Here is a 14,769-nt window from a genome sequence, read left to right on the forward strand (position 1 = left end):
TTTTTATGGAACCAATTCAGTAGTTTTGCATGATTTTTTTGTTTTTGAACGTTAGTGTTGCTTGAATGTTATCTCATGTTATTTACACCCAAGTATATTATTGGGTAGGTTGCTTGTGGAAACATGTTATTTCCAATGATTTCTTTATTTTTACTTTTTGGTCTTCAAATGAATTATAGCTTACCAGGCAGAGCTTGGTTATGACGTCGAAATGGGTAAATATAAACAGATAAAGTCGTTTAGCTTTAGATATTACATTGGAACATATATATTTTGTATAACATTATGAGTTTACATTACCCACAAATTGGAAAAGGATCTTCTCCAGTTTTTTTAACAATTGATAGAATACAGTGTGATTGGTTAGATTGAACACTGGATACCATCCAGTTTTTTTCTCACTTGAGAGGATCCACTCCCCCCACAAATCAGATCACTAAGGACTTGGAGATACCTGTCTTAGAACATAAATCCAACCATAATTCACTTCAATCAAGATATTCAAGTTTATTTTCTAGACATTTGTTTTTGTTCAAAGATTACTTTTGTAACATTGATTTGGTACATAGGGCAAGCTTTTCTAACTATTGGAGCCTATAGACATTGAAAAACGCAGTGACATAATGATTAATGTTGCAAACGCGTTTCATTTGTGGTTAGCTCTTTAATTCTTTGAAGAACTCCAGCAATAAAAAGGAGATTGATTTATTACCATGCGGCCTAAATCTAGGATGTTTCGGATGGGAAGTGTTTTTTTCCCTGGTTATGTTGGGCCAGCACATGACCACAAAAAAACAGAAAAGGCGATTGATTAAATGATTACTCACAACTATCAACTGAAATCTTACCTCATTTACCCCATGCATACTGTATTAAATTATCTAGATCCTGAAATTTCAAAATTAGCTGTGAACACTTTGTTTTTTTCTATTAATCCCTTAAACATACATATATTACGGCTTAGTTTGGTATTTGGGCTAACTTTTAAAAGATGGTTTTTTAAAATCACAAGCAACAACAATTGCATTTGGTAAAATAGCTTTTAAAATTTAAAAATACTATAATAGACATAAATGCAAGTATTAAATTTGAAAATTAGTTAACATATGAGGTTATATTAGATTTTTAAATTTTCAAAAGCACAAGCCAACTTTGAAAAGTTCTATCTTAGGTGCTTTCAAAAGTATTCCGATCTTTTAAAAGTTGCAAGCACAAGCACATGATCTTTTTTATTTACCAAATACAAAATGAGGAGCTTGAGCTTTTATAAAGGACAAACACCACTTCGAAAAGCTTTACCAAATCAAGCCTACGTCCAGACACTAGAATTAACTCTAATTATAAAAGAGCTCTCCTGTTATGATAAAAAAAAAATCCCTAAAAAATCCCTAAGTTTTTACTACTATCAACTGTTTATTCCTCTATTTGAAAAAGCAAATAAATAAATAATTCCACTCTAAATCATTAAAATCGCCAAAAAGAGAAGTGTAGGCGACAAGAATAATCTTATTTTCTCCAGAATTAAATGTTTTGTCGTACTAAAACTACAGCATACTTAAAAATTGATTATTCAATTAGGGGCCACGGTCACTTGTATTTCAATAGAGGCCTTCAATTACTCCTATCTTTAATACAACACCATAATGGCTATCTGACTATTGTAAATTGAAAATTTTGTAAAAATTAGAAAATCTAGATATCATTTTTTTTTTAAATTTTTTTATGTGCTTTTAAATGTTTTAGAATAATTAGATCAAATGCATAAATTATTTACCATTTTAAAAAAGTATATTTTGTTTAAATTAAAATGACATTTAGATTATCAAAATATCATTTCTTATTTTAAATTTAAAAAAGTATTTCATAAAATATTAAATCTTTTTAAAAACTAAAATAATAATTTAGTGAACAAAAGAAAGAAAAAAACACGTGGGATATAGATAAAGGAACTTTTTTTTATTTTCTTCTATGCATATAGTTAAAGCGTTACTCAATGGCATGTTAAATTACACAAATACTACTTGTACTACATTCTTTATTTTATAAAAAATAAATACTTTATATGCTCAATTTAATTAGGAAACGAACCCCTTTTTTCACTCATCAACTTATATATATAACACTTGATAAAATATTAACCATAATAAAAAAAATTATTCAATAAAATTGGTTTTTTTTTTTTTTTTCTTTACCATCAAATGTCCTGGTCAAACTCCCATTTTAATAAAATATTAGCAAATCTCACATTTCCATACTTTATTTCGCTCCCCAATCCTAACACCATAATCAGTTAATCACGTCTCATCACATAATCCAAACTCTAATCACTGTTCAAAAGACTGAAAGGAACACACAGAAAAAACTCACACACCACTTTCCTTTCTTCTTCTTTTTCTTAACTCCAACAAAAATGGCCAACAGCCAAACACGCCCTAACTCCACCACCGTAGATCCAAACAGTGGTTTCAACCCACATTCCAGAACCTTCCACAGCCTCCGCCCTAACGTCCCCCTCCCTCCGCCCTCTCAGCCTCTCTCAATCACCGAATACGCACTCTCTCTCATCCCCTCCGCCGCCACCTCCACCGACGGCGCAACTACTGCTCTCATCGACGCCGCCGCGGACATCCGCCTCTCCTACCCTCTCCTCCTCCGCCGCATAAAATCCCTCTCAATCTCCCTCCAATCCTTCACACCACTCAAAAAAGGACACGTGGCACTCATACTCACCCCTCCTTCCGTACACGTTCCCGTTCTCTATTTTTCCCTCTTATCCCTCGGAATCGTTATTTCTCCCGCCAACCCTCTCAGCTCCCCGGCCGAGTTAACTCACCTCATCCAACTCGTGAACCCTGAAATCGCCTTCACAACTTCCAAAACTGCCGCTAAAATCCCCAAACTACCCCTCGGCCCCATCCTCCTCGACTCGCCGGAGTTCCTCTCCATGCTCGAGAACAACGAGTCAGTAACTAGCGAACTCGAACGAGTCGAGGTGAGTCAGTCAGAGCCAGCAGCGATTCTCTTCTCTTCCGGAACCACGGGAAGAGTGAAAGGGGTTCTCCTCACACACGGGAACCTCATCGCTCTAATTGGAGGGTTCTGCCACCTGAAACACATGACGGAGGCGCCAGAAGAGTCACCGGAGGAGGAGAACTGGGTGGCACTGGTGACGGTGCCGTTGTTCCACGTGTTCGGGTTCTTCATGCTGATAAGAGGCTTAGCGATGGGTGAAACGATGGTTCTAATGGAGAGGTTCGATTTCGAAGGGATGCTGAGGGCGGTGGAGAAATACAAGGTGAATTACATGCCAGTGTCGCCGCCGCTGGTGGTGGCGCTGACGAAGTCGGAGGTGGCAAGAAAGTATGATCTGAGTTCGTTGCGGTTGTTAGGGTCCGGTGGAGCTCCGCTGGGAAAAGAGGTGGCGGAGAGTTTCGGTGCTAAGTTCCCCAACGTGGAAATTGTGGAGGTAAGGGTTACACACTTTTTGGCTCTTTTATTTTATTTTATTATTTGTTTTTTCCAAAATATCTACTATCATGCTCATAGTTTAATTAAAATTATGAATTTAATTTTGATATATTTTTAGTATAAAATAATTTTATACGTATATATATATATTTTTTTTACCAAAGATATGAAGACTCGAACCCGCGACCTCTTAAATGAGTATGGTGAGTTTATGTCATTTGAGCTATTACTCATTGGCATATATACGTATATAAGCGTATCTAAAAGAATAGATGTAATTATATAATTGTATAAATATTTTTTCAGTATATTAAAATTAAATTTAGTGTCTGATTATATTTCTAATATATTAAATATATGAAAATTGAAAAAAAAAATCATTCTTATTTTTCTAATTAATGTTTTTAAGATATTTGTTAACTATAATGTATATTTTAAATTTTTAATATAGAAAAAACAAACAGAAAAGTTATTACTATATATCTCGGTTTTCATTTGAAGCTTCGCATTAAATGTAATGATGACTTAATCGTTAATATTATTACTATCGTTTTGATCAAAATAATTTACTGCTTATAAAGAAATCAACAAAAAAGAAAATGATATATCTTGCAACTCTAAATATTATAAGATTCTGGACAAAAAAACCTTCAAAAGCTTTAATTATTTTGAAATAGTGATTTTATAATAAACTGAAACAAATTATAGTGAGAAAGTATAGGGAGTCAATGGCCTAAGCGTACAATGTGTATAATGGAGGTTTAAAAAGTATTAGAGATATGACCATTAGTGTTACATTGTCTCATCGAATTACGCTTTTGGGATGAATGGTTTCATGATAATGTATTAGAGTTCTAGATCTGAAAGGTCAAGAGTTCGATTTTTGGTAAATCCCAAAATCTTGGGATGAGTGGTTTTATGACATGAGATGTTTATTATCCCTGGTATTCGAATGTTTATAAAATACATGTTAAAATATAAATACACATTGAAAATAAATTAAACCACATATGTATTTATACACAAATATATTGGTGGCTGATTTTAGTGTACAAGTATTTTTCTTTTTTTTTAATGTACAATAAGAGGCTAAGCACATGAAAAAGTGTAATTGTTAGGTGTGATTTTTATTGTTTACTTTACAATTACGATAAAATATATATATATATATATATATATATATATATATATAAAATGCGTGTGATAAAAGATTATATTTAGTAAGATTAATTGACAAAGAATTTAGAAAATTCTGTTAAAAAACCAAAATGGGTTTGACAAATGACAATATATTGTTTTTTTCAGTTATAGTGTGTTGCTTGTGGTTGAAGGTGGTGGGGGTTATATTTTTTCTTATATATGATGACGACGTATAATAGCCAATAGGACCACTAAGGGTGTGGTAATGGCCCTCCCTATTTTGCATGTGTGCTGATGAATATCTAGCTGACGTGCATGAGTATGACACCTGAATTGTGTAGTTTTGATTTTTTTTTTTCTTATAGCAAACTATATTAACTAACTATACCTACTAAGACTTTATGCCTTTATGGTTATATAAAATAATAATAATAATCAGAAGAAGGTCACAGGTGTCGGCGTTGATCTAATCCAAATGCTCTTGTAGCTTGCAAATGTGAAATAATAAGCATTATTTTAGTTATTCAATTAGAAAAAAGATTCTTTAACTTAGCTGAAGTTGCAAAAGCCAAAAATACCTTATATATTTCGGGAAAATGTATGTGTGTATATATATATAATATTCTCTTACACCGATGACAGAATATTATTTTTGTTTATATCAACAAATTAGCTATGATCATACATTTTAATTTATTTACTTTTTTTTATATTTTTTAAGGTATTACTAATCAGTATAAGAGTTGATTAGAAAAAGTACTTAAGATGGATTATTTTCCGGTACAGACGTAAAGTGTATATGCTTTTGATAACTAGGATCCAAAAAGCAAAAACTCTATTTCTTTCCACCGAAAAGTGATGCAAAGTTGTGTAAGTTTATTACTTTAAGGGTATGGTTAACATGCAGTTTTAAAAATATATTTTAGAAGTACTATAAAAAGAAATAGAAAAATTATAGAGAATTAAGTAGTTATTATTTGTTAATCTTTTATTGTAAAATTATTTTTTTAAAAAGTTTAAGATATACAAATTAAAGTTTATTATTTAAAATTTTTTATTTAGATTTAAAATTAAAAAATAGTTAATATTAATTGAAAAAATTAACTTCTTAATTGAATTTAAAGAAAAATTTTATTATAAGTTATTAAAAATATCATTTCTTTCTACATTTTTATACATTGAATATATTAAAAAATTTTAAAAATTATTATTTATACTATTAAAATATATTTTAAAGACACAAGATAGTTAAATTTTTATCCATGAAATCACTCTTTGCTTTCAACAATTTTAAAAATAATTTAGAGATATATATTTGTACATAATATTTTATCATAAAAATTACAAATATACATGTATGTGTATGTGTGTTATTTTAATAGTCTATTATAATATATTAAAATAAATTTTATTATTTTTCTATTACCAAGGTTTTAAAGTTCCGAGAAAGTATTAAACTTCTTACACACATATTAGCTGCATGCTCGTATAAATATCGTCAGCATTAGTTTATCAAGTGCTTGGCTTTTTTCATAATTTTAAGTATATTAATACTTGCTGAAGGATTCGAGTGTATCAGATACAGCGGTGTTTTAATAATTCTAAATATTCATCTCATTTATAAAAAAATATATATAATATATATTAATTAAAATTAATAATTAAGATTATTGGAATATTAGTAATTTAGATACATTTTAAAACTTTTTAATACTTTATTTATTTAGTCTCCGGTCCTCTATTTTCAATTTTTTTTGGATTGTCCATTGCTAGAATTAGGACTAGAAGTGAGCTGAATCATACCAAATTCAAGTTCGACTCACGATTCAACTCATTAATAATCGAACCTATTTATAAAGCTCAAGCTCGATTTACCAAAAAACTCATGAACTGATTCGATTTCACAAGTTGACTCAAATAACATGAATATAACCTATAATTCTATATAAATATTAAAATAAATTATAATTTATTATAAAAGTATTAATTATCTATATTGTCTATCGATTAATAATCATTTTTGTCTTGTATCACAATTATATATAAAATTTATATATGTATTTCAGTATTTGTGTAAAATTATATATTATAATTATAAAATATAATATGAAATATATAATATATATTAATAGAAATAATCATAATAACTTTTATATATATATATATATATATATATATATATATATATATTACGAATTAATATGATAAGTCTACCTAAATTCAGACTCAATTCATTTAATATATAAGCTCAAATTTAGACTCAAGCTTAGTTCCAAACTCATAAACCTTATCAAATTATTAACAAGTCTAGCTTGCTTGACTCTAATTAGAATATATAAATAAGCATTAAAAAGGTACTAATATAGTAATAAGCATGCTTAAAGATGTCTCACAATTTCGTACTTTCATTATTGCACTACACTTGCTTTTTCAAGTTGAGTATAACACGCCAACTTAATGGAACAAATATTTTAATTAAAGGGGGTTTTGATTGTTTAGCATTAATCATTGACTTTTGTTCCATAAATAAAATTAAAAAAAGCAATGACTTTAGTTACATTTGTTGTCATGGTCTTCCTTGTAGTATCCCATTTATCTGGATATATTTTAAAAAAATATATATCTTTTTTCTCATGCATTATGTCAGGATACATTTACTTCATAGATTTTGGTGTGATGTGAATTTTCTATACTAATATCTAAGCTTTTATTTGTCAGCCATGGAATGATTTGAAGGTTGATCAACATTCATATTTCTATCTATGTAACTGCATAATGATATTTCTTAAATTGGACTAGAAAGCATTGTCAACTTGCTAACTTACTTTTTCAGTTTTTTTTTTTTTTTATTTCTTGTTAATTACAGTTTTGATTTAGTGTTAGTTACTGGGAATAGATTCTGCCAACTGAAAAATCCACTTGATCATTTTCACCGTTGATTCATTCTTTTTTATCTAGTTATTTTTCATCATGTAGGGGTATGGTCTAACTGAAAGTTCAGGAGGAGCAGCAAGGATGATAGGAACTGATGAGGCGAAACGACATGGTTCTGTTGGTCGATTAGCTGAGCAAATGGAGGCTAAGATAGTTGATCCTATCACCGGCGAATCGTTGCCTCCAGGCCGCCGAGGAGAGCTATGGTTGCGTGGACCAACAATCATGAAAGGTTATGTGGGAGATGAAGATGCCACTGCTCAAACATTAGATTCAGAGGGATGGTTGAAGACTGGTGATCTTTGTTATTTTGATTCTGATGGTTATCTCTACATTGTGGATAGACTCAAGGAATTGATCAAATACAAAGCTTATCAGGTTATGTATTTTAGTGTTATTTTTCCATTGTTGAATAACAAATTCACCTTTTTTCCCTATACTTTCTCATTATTTATATATACTGAGTTGATTTCTCAAATGAAAATGCAGGTTCCCCCTGCTGAATTGGAAAATATACTTCATAACAATCCTGAAATTGCTGATGCTGCTGTAGTACCGTATGTATCAATCTAGTGATCTCAAAAGAACATTTGAGGTCTAAAATTTTCCTACAAAAATGATATATGCATACTAAAAATCAACTACCAAATCAGTCACTATTTATATGTCTGACTTGTGGATATGGCAACTCAACGAATTGTCTATGCTTAGCTTAATGATATGCATGAATTGTTCTTACAAGAAGGTTTCTTATTTGAGGTCTAAAATTTTCCTACAAAAATGATATATGCATACTAAAAATCAACTACCAAATAAGTCACTATTTATATGTCTGACTTGTGGATATGGCAACTCAACGAATTGTCTATGCTTAGCTTAATGATATGCATGAATTGTTTTTACAAGAAGGTTTCTTATCTTTTGAGGACAGGTATCCTGATGAAGAAGCAGGGCAAATTCCAATGGCATTTGTTGTAAGAAAGCCAGGAAGCAGCATCAATGCAGCTGAGGTCATGGAGTTTGTGGCAAAGCAGGTAAATATATACATGCTTCATAAACATTTTGTCATGAAAAGAAGACAGATTTGAATGAATGATCCTTTTAAGTATTGTTATTTATATAGGTTTCACCATACAAGAAGATACGGCGTGTTTCTTTTATTAACTCTATACCAAAATCTCCGGCTGGTAAAATTTTGAGAAGACAATTGGTTGATCTTGCTCTAACAAGTGGTTCTTCCAAGTTGTGATTAGCATTTGGGTGGAGATTAGAGAACACCAAATATTCTTCATATCAATTATCTTCCTTGCTTACCATATTTCTTTTTGGTCACCCTTAATATATACTTGTTCTATTATTTTCTTTATCTATTATTGTCATTTTTTTGTTCTATCATATGTATATATAATACAATACATTTATCATAGAGCGACTGTAATAAACTAATAATCTAATAGATGAGAAACAGAACGAAGGGCAAGTTTATTGATTATGGGTTCTGGTCCATTATGTCTAAAATGAGCCCAATAATTATGTGCTTATTGGATACGTTATATTTATATAAATCATTAGATTTAATTAGATGAAAATCAAAGGCTAATATGAAAGAAGAGTATTGATGGACTCTAATAAATACAGAATATCCTAGTACATAAATAAATGTTTTAAATGGCAATACTTTAATACGCAATACTTTAAATGGCAACAGAATCTTTTATTCTTAAATAATTAAATATAAAATATATAAATACAAAAATATGAGTATTTTTTATTCAATAAAATTAATTATTATATAATAAATTTTTATAATATTAAAAAATTATATTAAAATAAAATTTTAAACTGTAACATAAAAATATAAAATAATTAAAATTTTATTTTATATTACTTGATAAATAGTTAGATTATTATATTCAAAAATTTATTAATTAACTAATTTTGTTAAAGATATTATTATATAAAATAATTTTTCATCAAAATATTTTGAAAATATAATTTATTTAAAATATTATATATAATACTTGAAAATATTAACCTTTTTCATTTTTTTCAATTTTTTTTAGAAAAATGAAATAAAAATAATATAATTCTAAATACATGCCTATCACATTATATATTTATTTATATTAGTAAGACTTAAACTAATTAAACTTACGTAATTAAAAATATAAAATATATAAATACAAAAAAATAAATATTTTTTATTTATTAAAATTAACATTTAAAGTTTCATATATATAATATTTAAAATTATATATTTATAATAAGATCATTTTTTATTTTTATTATTTTCAAGTATTTTTTTATTATTTTAGTTAAATTTTTTATTCTCTAACTCGATTATATATATATATATATGAAAAATCAGTGTAAATGTCATATTTCCGAAATACTTTTATTTTTTTTTGTATTTATATGTTTTATATTTTTAATTACGTAAGCTTGATTAGTTTAGATCTTACTAATATAAGTAGATATGTAATATGATAGACATGTTTTTAGAATTATATTATTTATTATGTTTTTAAAAAAATGAAAAAAATAAAAAGGTTAATATTTTCATGTATTATATATAATATTTTAAATAAATTATATTTTTAAAAATATTTTGATGAAAAATTATATTATATAAAAATATCTTTAATAAAATTAGTTAGTTAATAAATTTTGAATATAATAATCTAATTATTTGTCAAATAATATAAAATAAAATTTTAATTATTTTATATTTTTATGTTACAGTTTAAAATTTTATTTTAATATAATTTTTTAATATCATAAAAATTTTTTGCATAATAATTAATCTTATTAAATAAAGAATACTCATATTTTTATATTTATATGTTTTATATTTAATTATTTGAGAATAAAAGATTCTGTTACCCTTTAAAGTATTGTGTATTAAAGTATTGTCATTTAAAGCATTTATTTATATACTAAGATATTCTGTATTTATTAGAGTCCATCAATGCTCTTCTTTCATATTTGCCTTTGATTTTCATCTAATCATATTTAATGGTCTACATAAATATGGCACATCCAATAAACACATAATTGTTGTGCTCGTTTTAGAGATACCCCATTTTATGCCGTTTCGTTCTTCCCAGTGTCAGAAATTTGATTACGGATTAGATTTTAGAATTCTGGTCGTCGAATAAATAAATAGATTCTCTCCATTTTTTTAAATTTTTCATAAAATATGATCTCTTATCATTTAATATTTTTTTTAGGTGAATTCTATCCAACCCCTCTAAAATAACATGTAAGTTACCCTTCATAATGTGTCACATTTTAATTGGTCATTACTTAACTATAGTTGGGTTATTTTGTAATTTATTATTTGAGATAGGTAATTGTATAATTTCTTAAAATATTAAAATTCTATCCCATTAATTGAATCACGTTCTCACGCAATCTCTTTCTACAGTGCATCATTCCTTAACGAGTCGTTGAATTTCCATGGCTTGTAACTTCTTCGTTCTTCCCAGTATAGTCAGCACCGACTTCCAGTATAGTTAGCACCGACTTCATTGCTATCTCATGTCCTCTCACTCAATCTCTTTTTTTTTTTTTTTACCATGGATCATTCCTTACCAATATAATTAATGGTTAGTTTGGTTATTAAATTTTTTTCATTAAAAATAATATATGGAATATATATTCATATGTAAAATATAATATAATATAATAAAATAAATCTATTAAGAGTACTTAAAAGTATAATTAAAATCAGGAATATACAAATATAATAATAAAATTTGTACTCTAAACAAGTAAACATATCTTTTATCATACATAAATTATTTAAAAAAAATATAAATTGTTAAAATTAATAACACAAATTTAAAATGATAAAATTCAACTTTCTTACAAGTAATTTTTATAGTATTTTTATTCTTTTAATTTTTAATTTATTAATATTTTATTATTTAATTAATGATTAAACAAATTATTTTCATGAGAAATATTTTTTGTATAATCTTAAAGAAGAGACCAATATACCAATTTAAAAATTAATGTAAAAATGATATTTTAAATAAAAAATAATTAATATTAAAATTTTTAAATACAAAAGCAAATTATATAGATATTCAGGATATAAATATAAAATACATGTTTAAAATAAATAAAGGAGACAAAAATAATTATTTATTTCTCATGAGTACTTCCATTTTATCTGTTTTATTTATTTTATGCATATATTTTATATTTATCTTTTAAATATTTATACAAATTATTTTTATATTTAAAAATTTTAATATTAAATATTTTTTATTTAAAATTTCATTTTTACTTTATTTTTTAAACTAATATATTGGTCTCTTCTATAAGATAATACAAAACATAATTTTTTATAAAAATAATTTGTTTAATCATTAATTAAATAATAAAGTACTAATAAATTGTAAATTAAAAGAATAAAAATATTATAACAAATACAGTAAAAAATTGGATTTTATTATTTTAAATTTGTATTATTAATTTTAATAATATATTTATTTTTTAAATAATTTATGTATGATAAAAAATATGTTTACTTGTTTAGAGTACAAATTTTATTATTATATTTATATATTCATGATTTTAATTATACTTTTAAGTATTTTAAATAGATTTATTTTATTATATTATATTTTAAATATGAATATATATTCCATCTTGTAATTAAATAAATATATATTTTTTTAATAAAAAAATTTAATAACCGAACTAACCATTAATGATGTTGACGTTGGTAAAGAGTGATTCATGGCAAAAAAAAAAAAAAAAAAAAAAAAAAAAAAAAAAAGGGGGATTGAGTGAGAGGACAAGAGATAGCAATGAAGTCCGCGTTGGCTATACTGGGAAGAACACGGAAGTTACGAGCCATGGGAATTCAACGACCAGTTAAGAAATGATGCACTGTAGAAAGAGATTGCATGAGAACGTGCTTCAATTAATGGGGTAGAATTTTAATATTTTAAGAAATTATATAATTACCCATCTCAAATAATAAATTACAAAATAACCCAACTATAGTTAAGTAGTGACCAATTAAAATGTGACACATCATGAAGGGTAACTTACATGTTATTTTAGAGGGGTTGGGTAGAATTCACTTTTTTTTATTCTATTTAAAGAGTATATGGTAAGATATTATATTTTATAAAAAAAATTAAGAAAAAAAAAATTAAAAGAACCAATTTCCGTTGAATAATATGACATGTTATGTTTTGTTAATGATATATAATAAGTTGTTATCATTCAAATATTTAAATTCAATATTTGAGTTTATTTGGTTAGTTTTAGGAGTAGGTTTAGGTTTTTACGTTTATCATTTGTTATTCAATCAATTATGATCATAATCATTTTTGTTAAAGTTATATATAAGTATACGGAAATGTTTGGTAACCAAAGAAAATCAGCCAAAAATAGCCATAACTTATCTTATTTAACATTCATTAATTGTTGTAACAATTAATTAATGCTAAATAAAGCAAGTTCTGGCTGTTTTTTTTTTTTTTTTGTCTACCTAACATTATCCGTAAGTATAATATCTATAATTAATTAGTTCTAGCTTCACTCTTTCACATAAATAACATATCATATTTATCATCTCTCTAATTCACCAATACACACACAAGGAGAAAAAAAATCTTTAACAATTCAATTTATTTTTATTCATACGGAGAGTTGATTAAAATACATGGAATTTAAGTTTTTATATATCTAAAGACATACTTAATTACTAAAAAAGGTTATTATTGGCCATAAATAACTAAGCATGAGTTGTAACGGAGGTGATGAAATTTGTAAAAAGTTTAACTTGTTACGCTAATTATTTTAATAAGTTTGATGACTATATAATATATATTTAGCTACTATTGTTGACTATTTTTAACTTTATCAAATTTTGCGACTCTTATTTGACTGCTAAATTGTAAGCACTTCTAGCATTGTAAGCAATTTGTAATATTTTTTAATCCTATACGATTTTGTAAAAAATATCATTAGTTGTCACTTAATCATCATTATCTAAGTTGTGTTTTGACTTTTAATCTCGACAGCCAGAATTCTTAGTTCGTCTAGTATGATGGTGATTATGCAAGTTGATTTATATATTAATACCAACACTGTGACTGATTTATCTATATATGAGAAGTTCGGATGTAATTCTTATTTGAATTCATCAAGTCTTTCATTCAAAATGTTGTCTTTTAAAAGAAATTTTACAGCCTCTTTCAATGGTGAATGGTCCCTGCTCAAGTACGGAGGATATTTGATAAGAGTTTCAACCATGCTATTAATGGATCTATAGATTTTATTGACTTTAATGGAGACACTCTAACGCCACTTCTAATGATTCCTCCGAGACACGCACATCTCTGGAAGAGAAATTTCTCTATTAAAATTTAAAACCATTAAGTTGATGGGTAAAATTGGCTCTTGCCAAGCATCTCTCTCTACTTTGCGGGAGGATCATTGGAAGAGGCATTAGATTTTGTGATGTAATTCATAGATATGGAGTAATTATCCAAATCAGTCTAAGGATTTTAGATTGGATATTTTAATCTCCAAAAAAAATTAATACACAGATCAATCCCAAGGTTTTTACTCCGGCAAACAAATCAGTTCCAGTTATTTTTTGGCAGAGTAATTATCCAAATCAGTCTCCAAAGATTTTAAAAACGGACATTTTAGTCCCCAAGAAAAACTAATGTACAAATTAATTCCCAACGTTTCTCTCTGTTAGACATAATAGTCTTCCGTCAAAAAATAAAATAAAATAAAATTATTATTATTATTATTAATTGCACAATAATATTGTACTATATTTTTTGTATTTTTTAGACAAAAATAATGATAAATTTATTCATTAAATTCTTATATATATATATAGTCACTCAATAATAATAATAAAATTATTAGAGATTATTTTACAAAAAATTTAAGGTTAAAATCATTTGATATTTTTGTATTTAATATAATTAAAAGATGTCCTATGTAAAAAACAAATATATGTTTGTATTAAAAAATATGTATTTAAAGAAAATATTGTAATTTGTATTTATATTAAATACATATTTTTTTTAATACAAACATATTTTTTAAAATAGTACATCTTTTGATTATATTAAATAAAAAAATATCAAATGATTTTAACCTTGAATTTCTTGTAAAATAATCTCTAATAATTTTTTTTTTATTATTATTATTAATTACATAATAATATTATACCATAATTTT

The 14,769-nt window shown here is 26.4% G+C and overlaps 1 protein-coding gene across 1 annotated transcript; it reads left to right on the forward strand.

The window, feature by feature from the left end:
- Positions 1-2,040: 2,040 nt before the first annotated feature.
- Positions 2,041-9,034, forward strand: LOC112771695 (4-coumarate--CoA ligase-like 9). Its single transcript, XM_025816504.3, has 5 exons — positions 2,041-3,466; positions 7,585-7,920; positions 8,032-8,099; positions 8,474-8,576; positions 8,666-9,034. Exons 1-5 carry the CDS (start codon positions 2,411-2,413, stop codon positions 8,789-8,791), a joined length of 1,689 nt encoding a protein of 562 aa, XP_025672289.1. The 5' UTR covers positions 2,041-2,410; the 3' UTR covers positions 8,792-9,034.
- The last annotated feature ends 5,735 nt before the right edge of the window (positions 9,035-14,769 follow it).

The sequence above is a fragment of the Arachis hypogaea genome, chromosome 18 (assembly GCF_003086295.3).
Source record: "Arachis hypogaea cultivar Tifrunner chromosome 18, arahy.Tifrunner.gnm2.J5K5, whole genome shotgun sequence".
Lineage (NCBI taxonomy): Eukaryota > Viridiplantae > Streptophyta > Magnoliopsida > Fabales > Fabaceae > Arachis > Arachis hypogaea.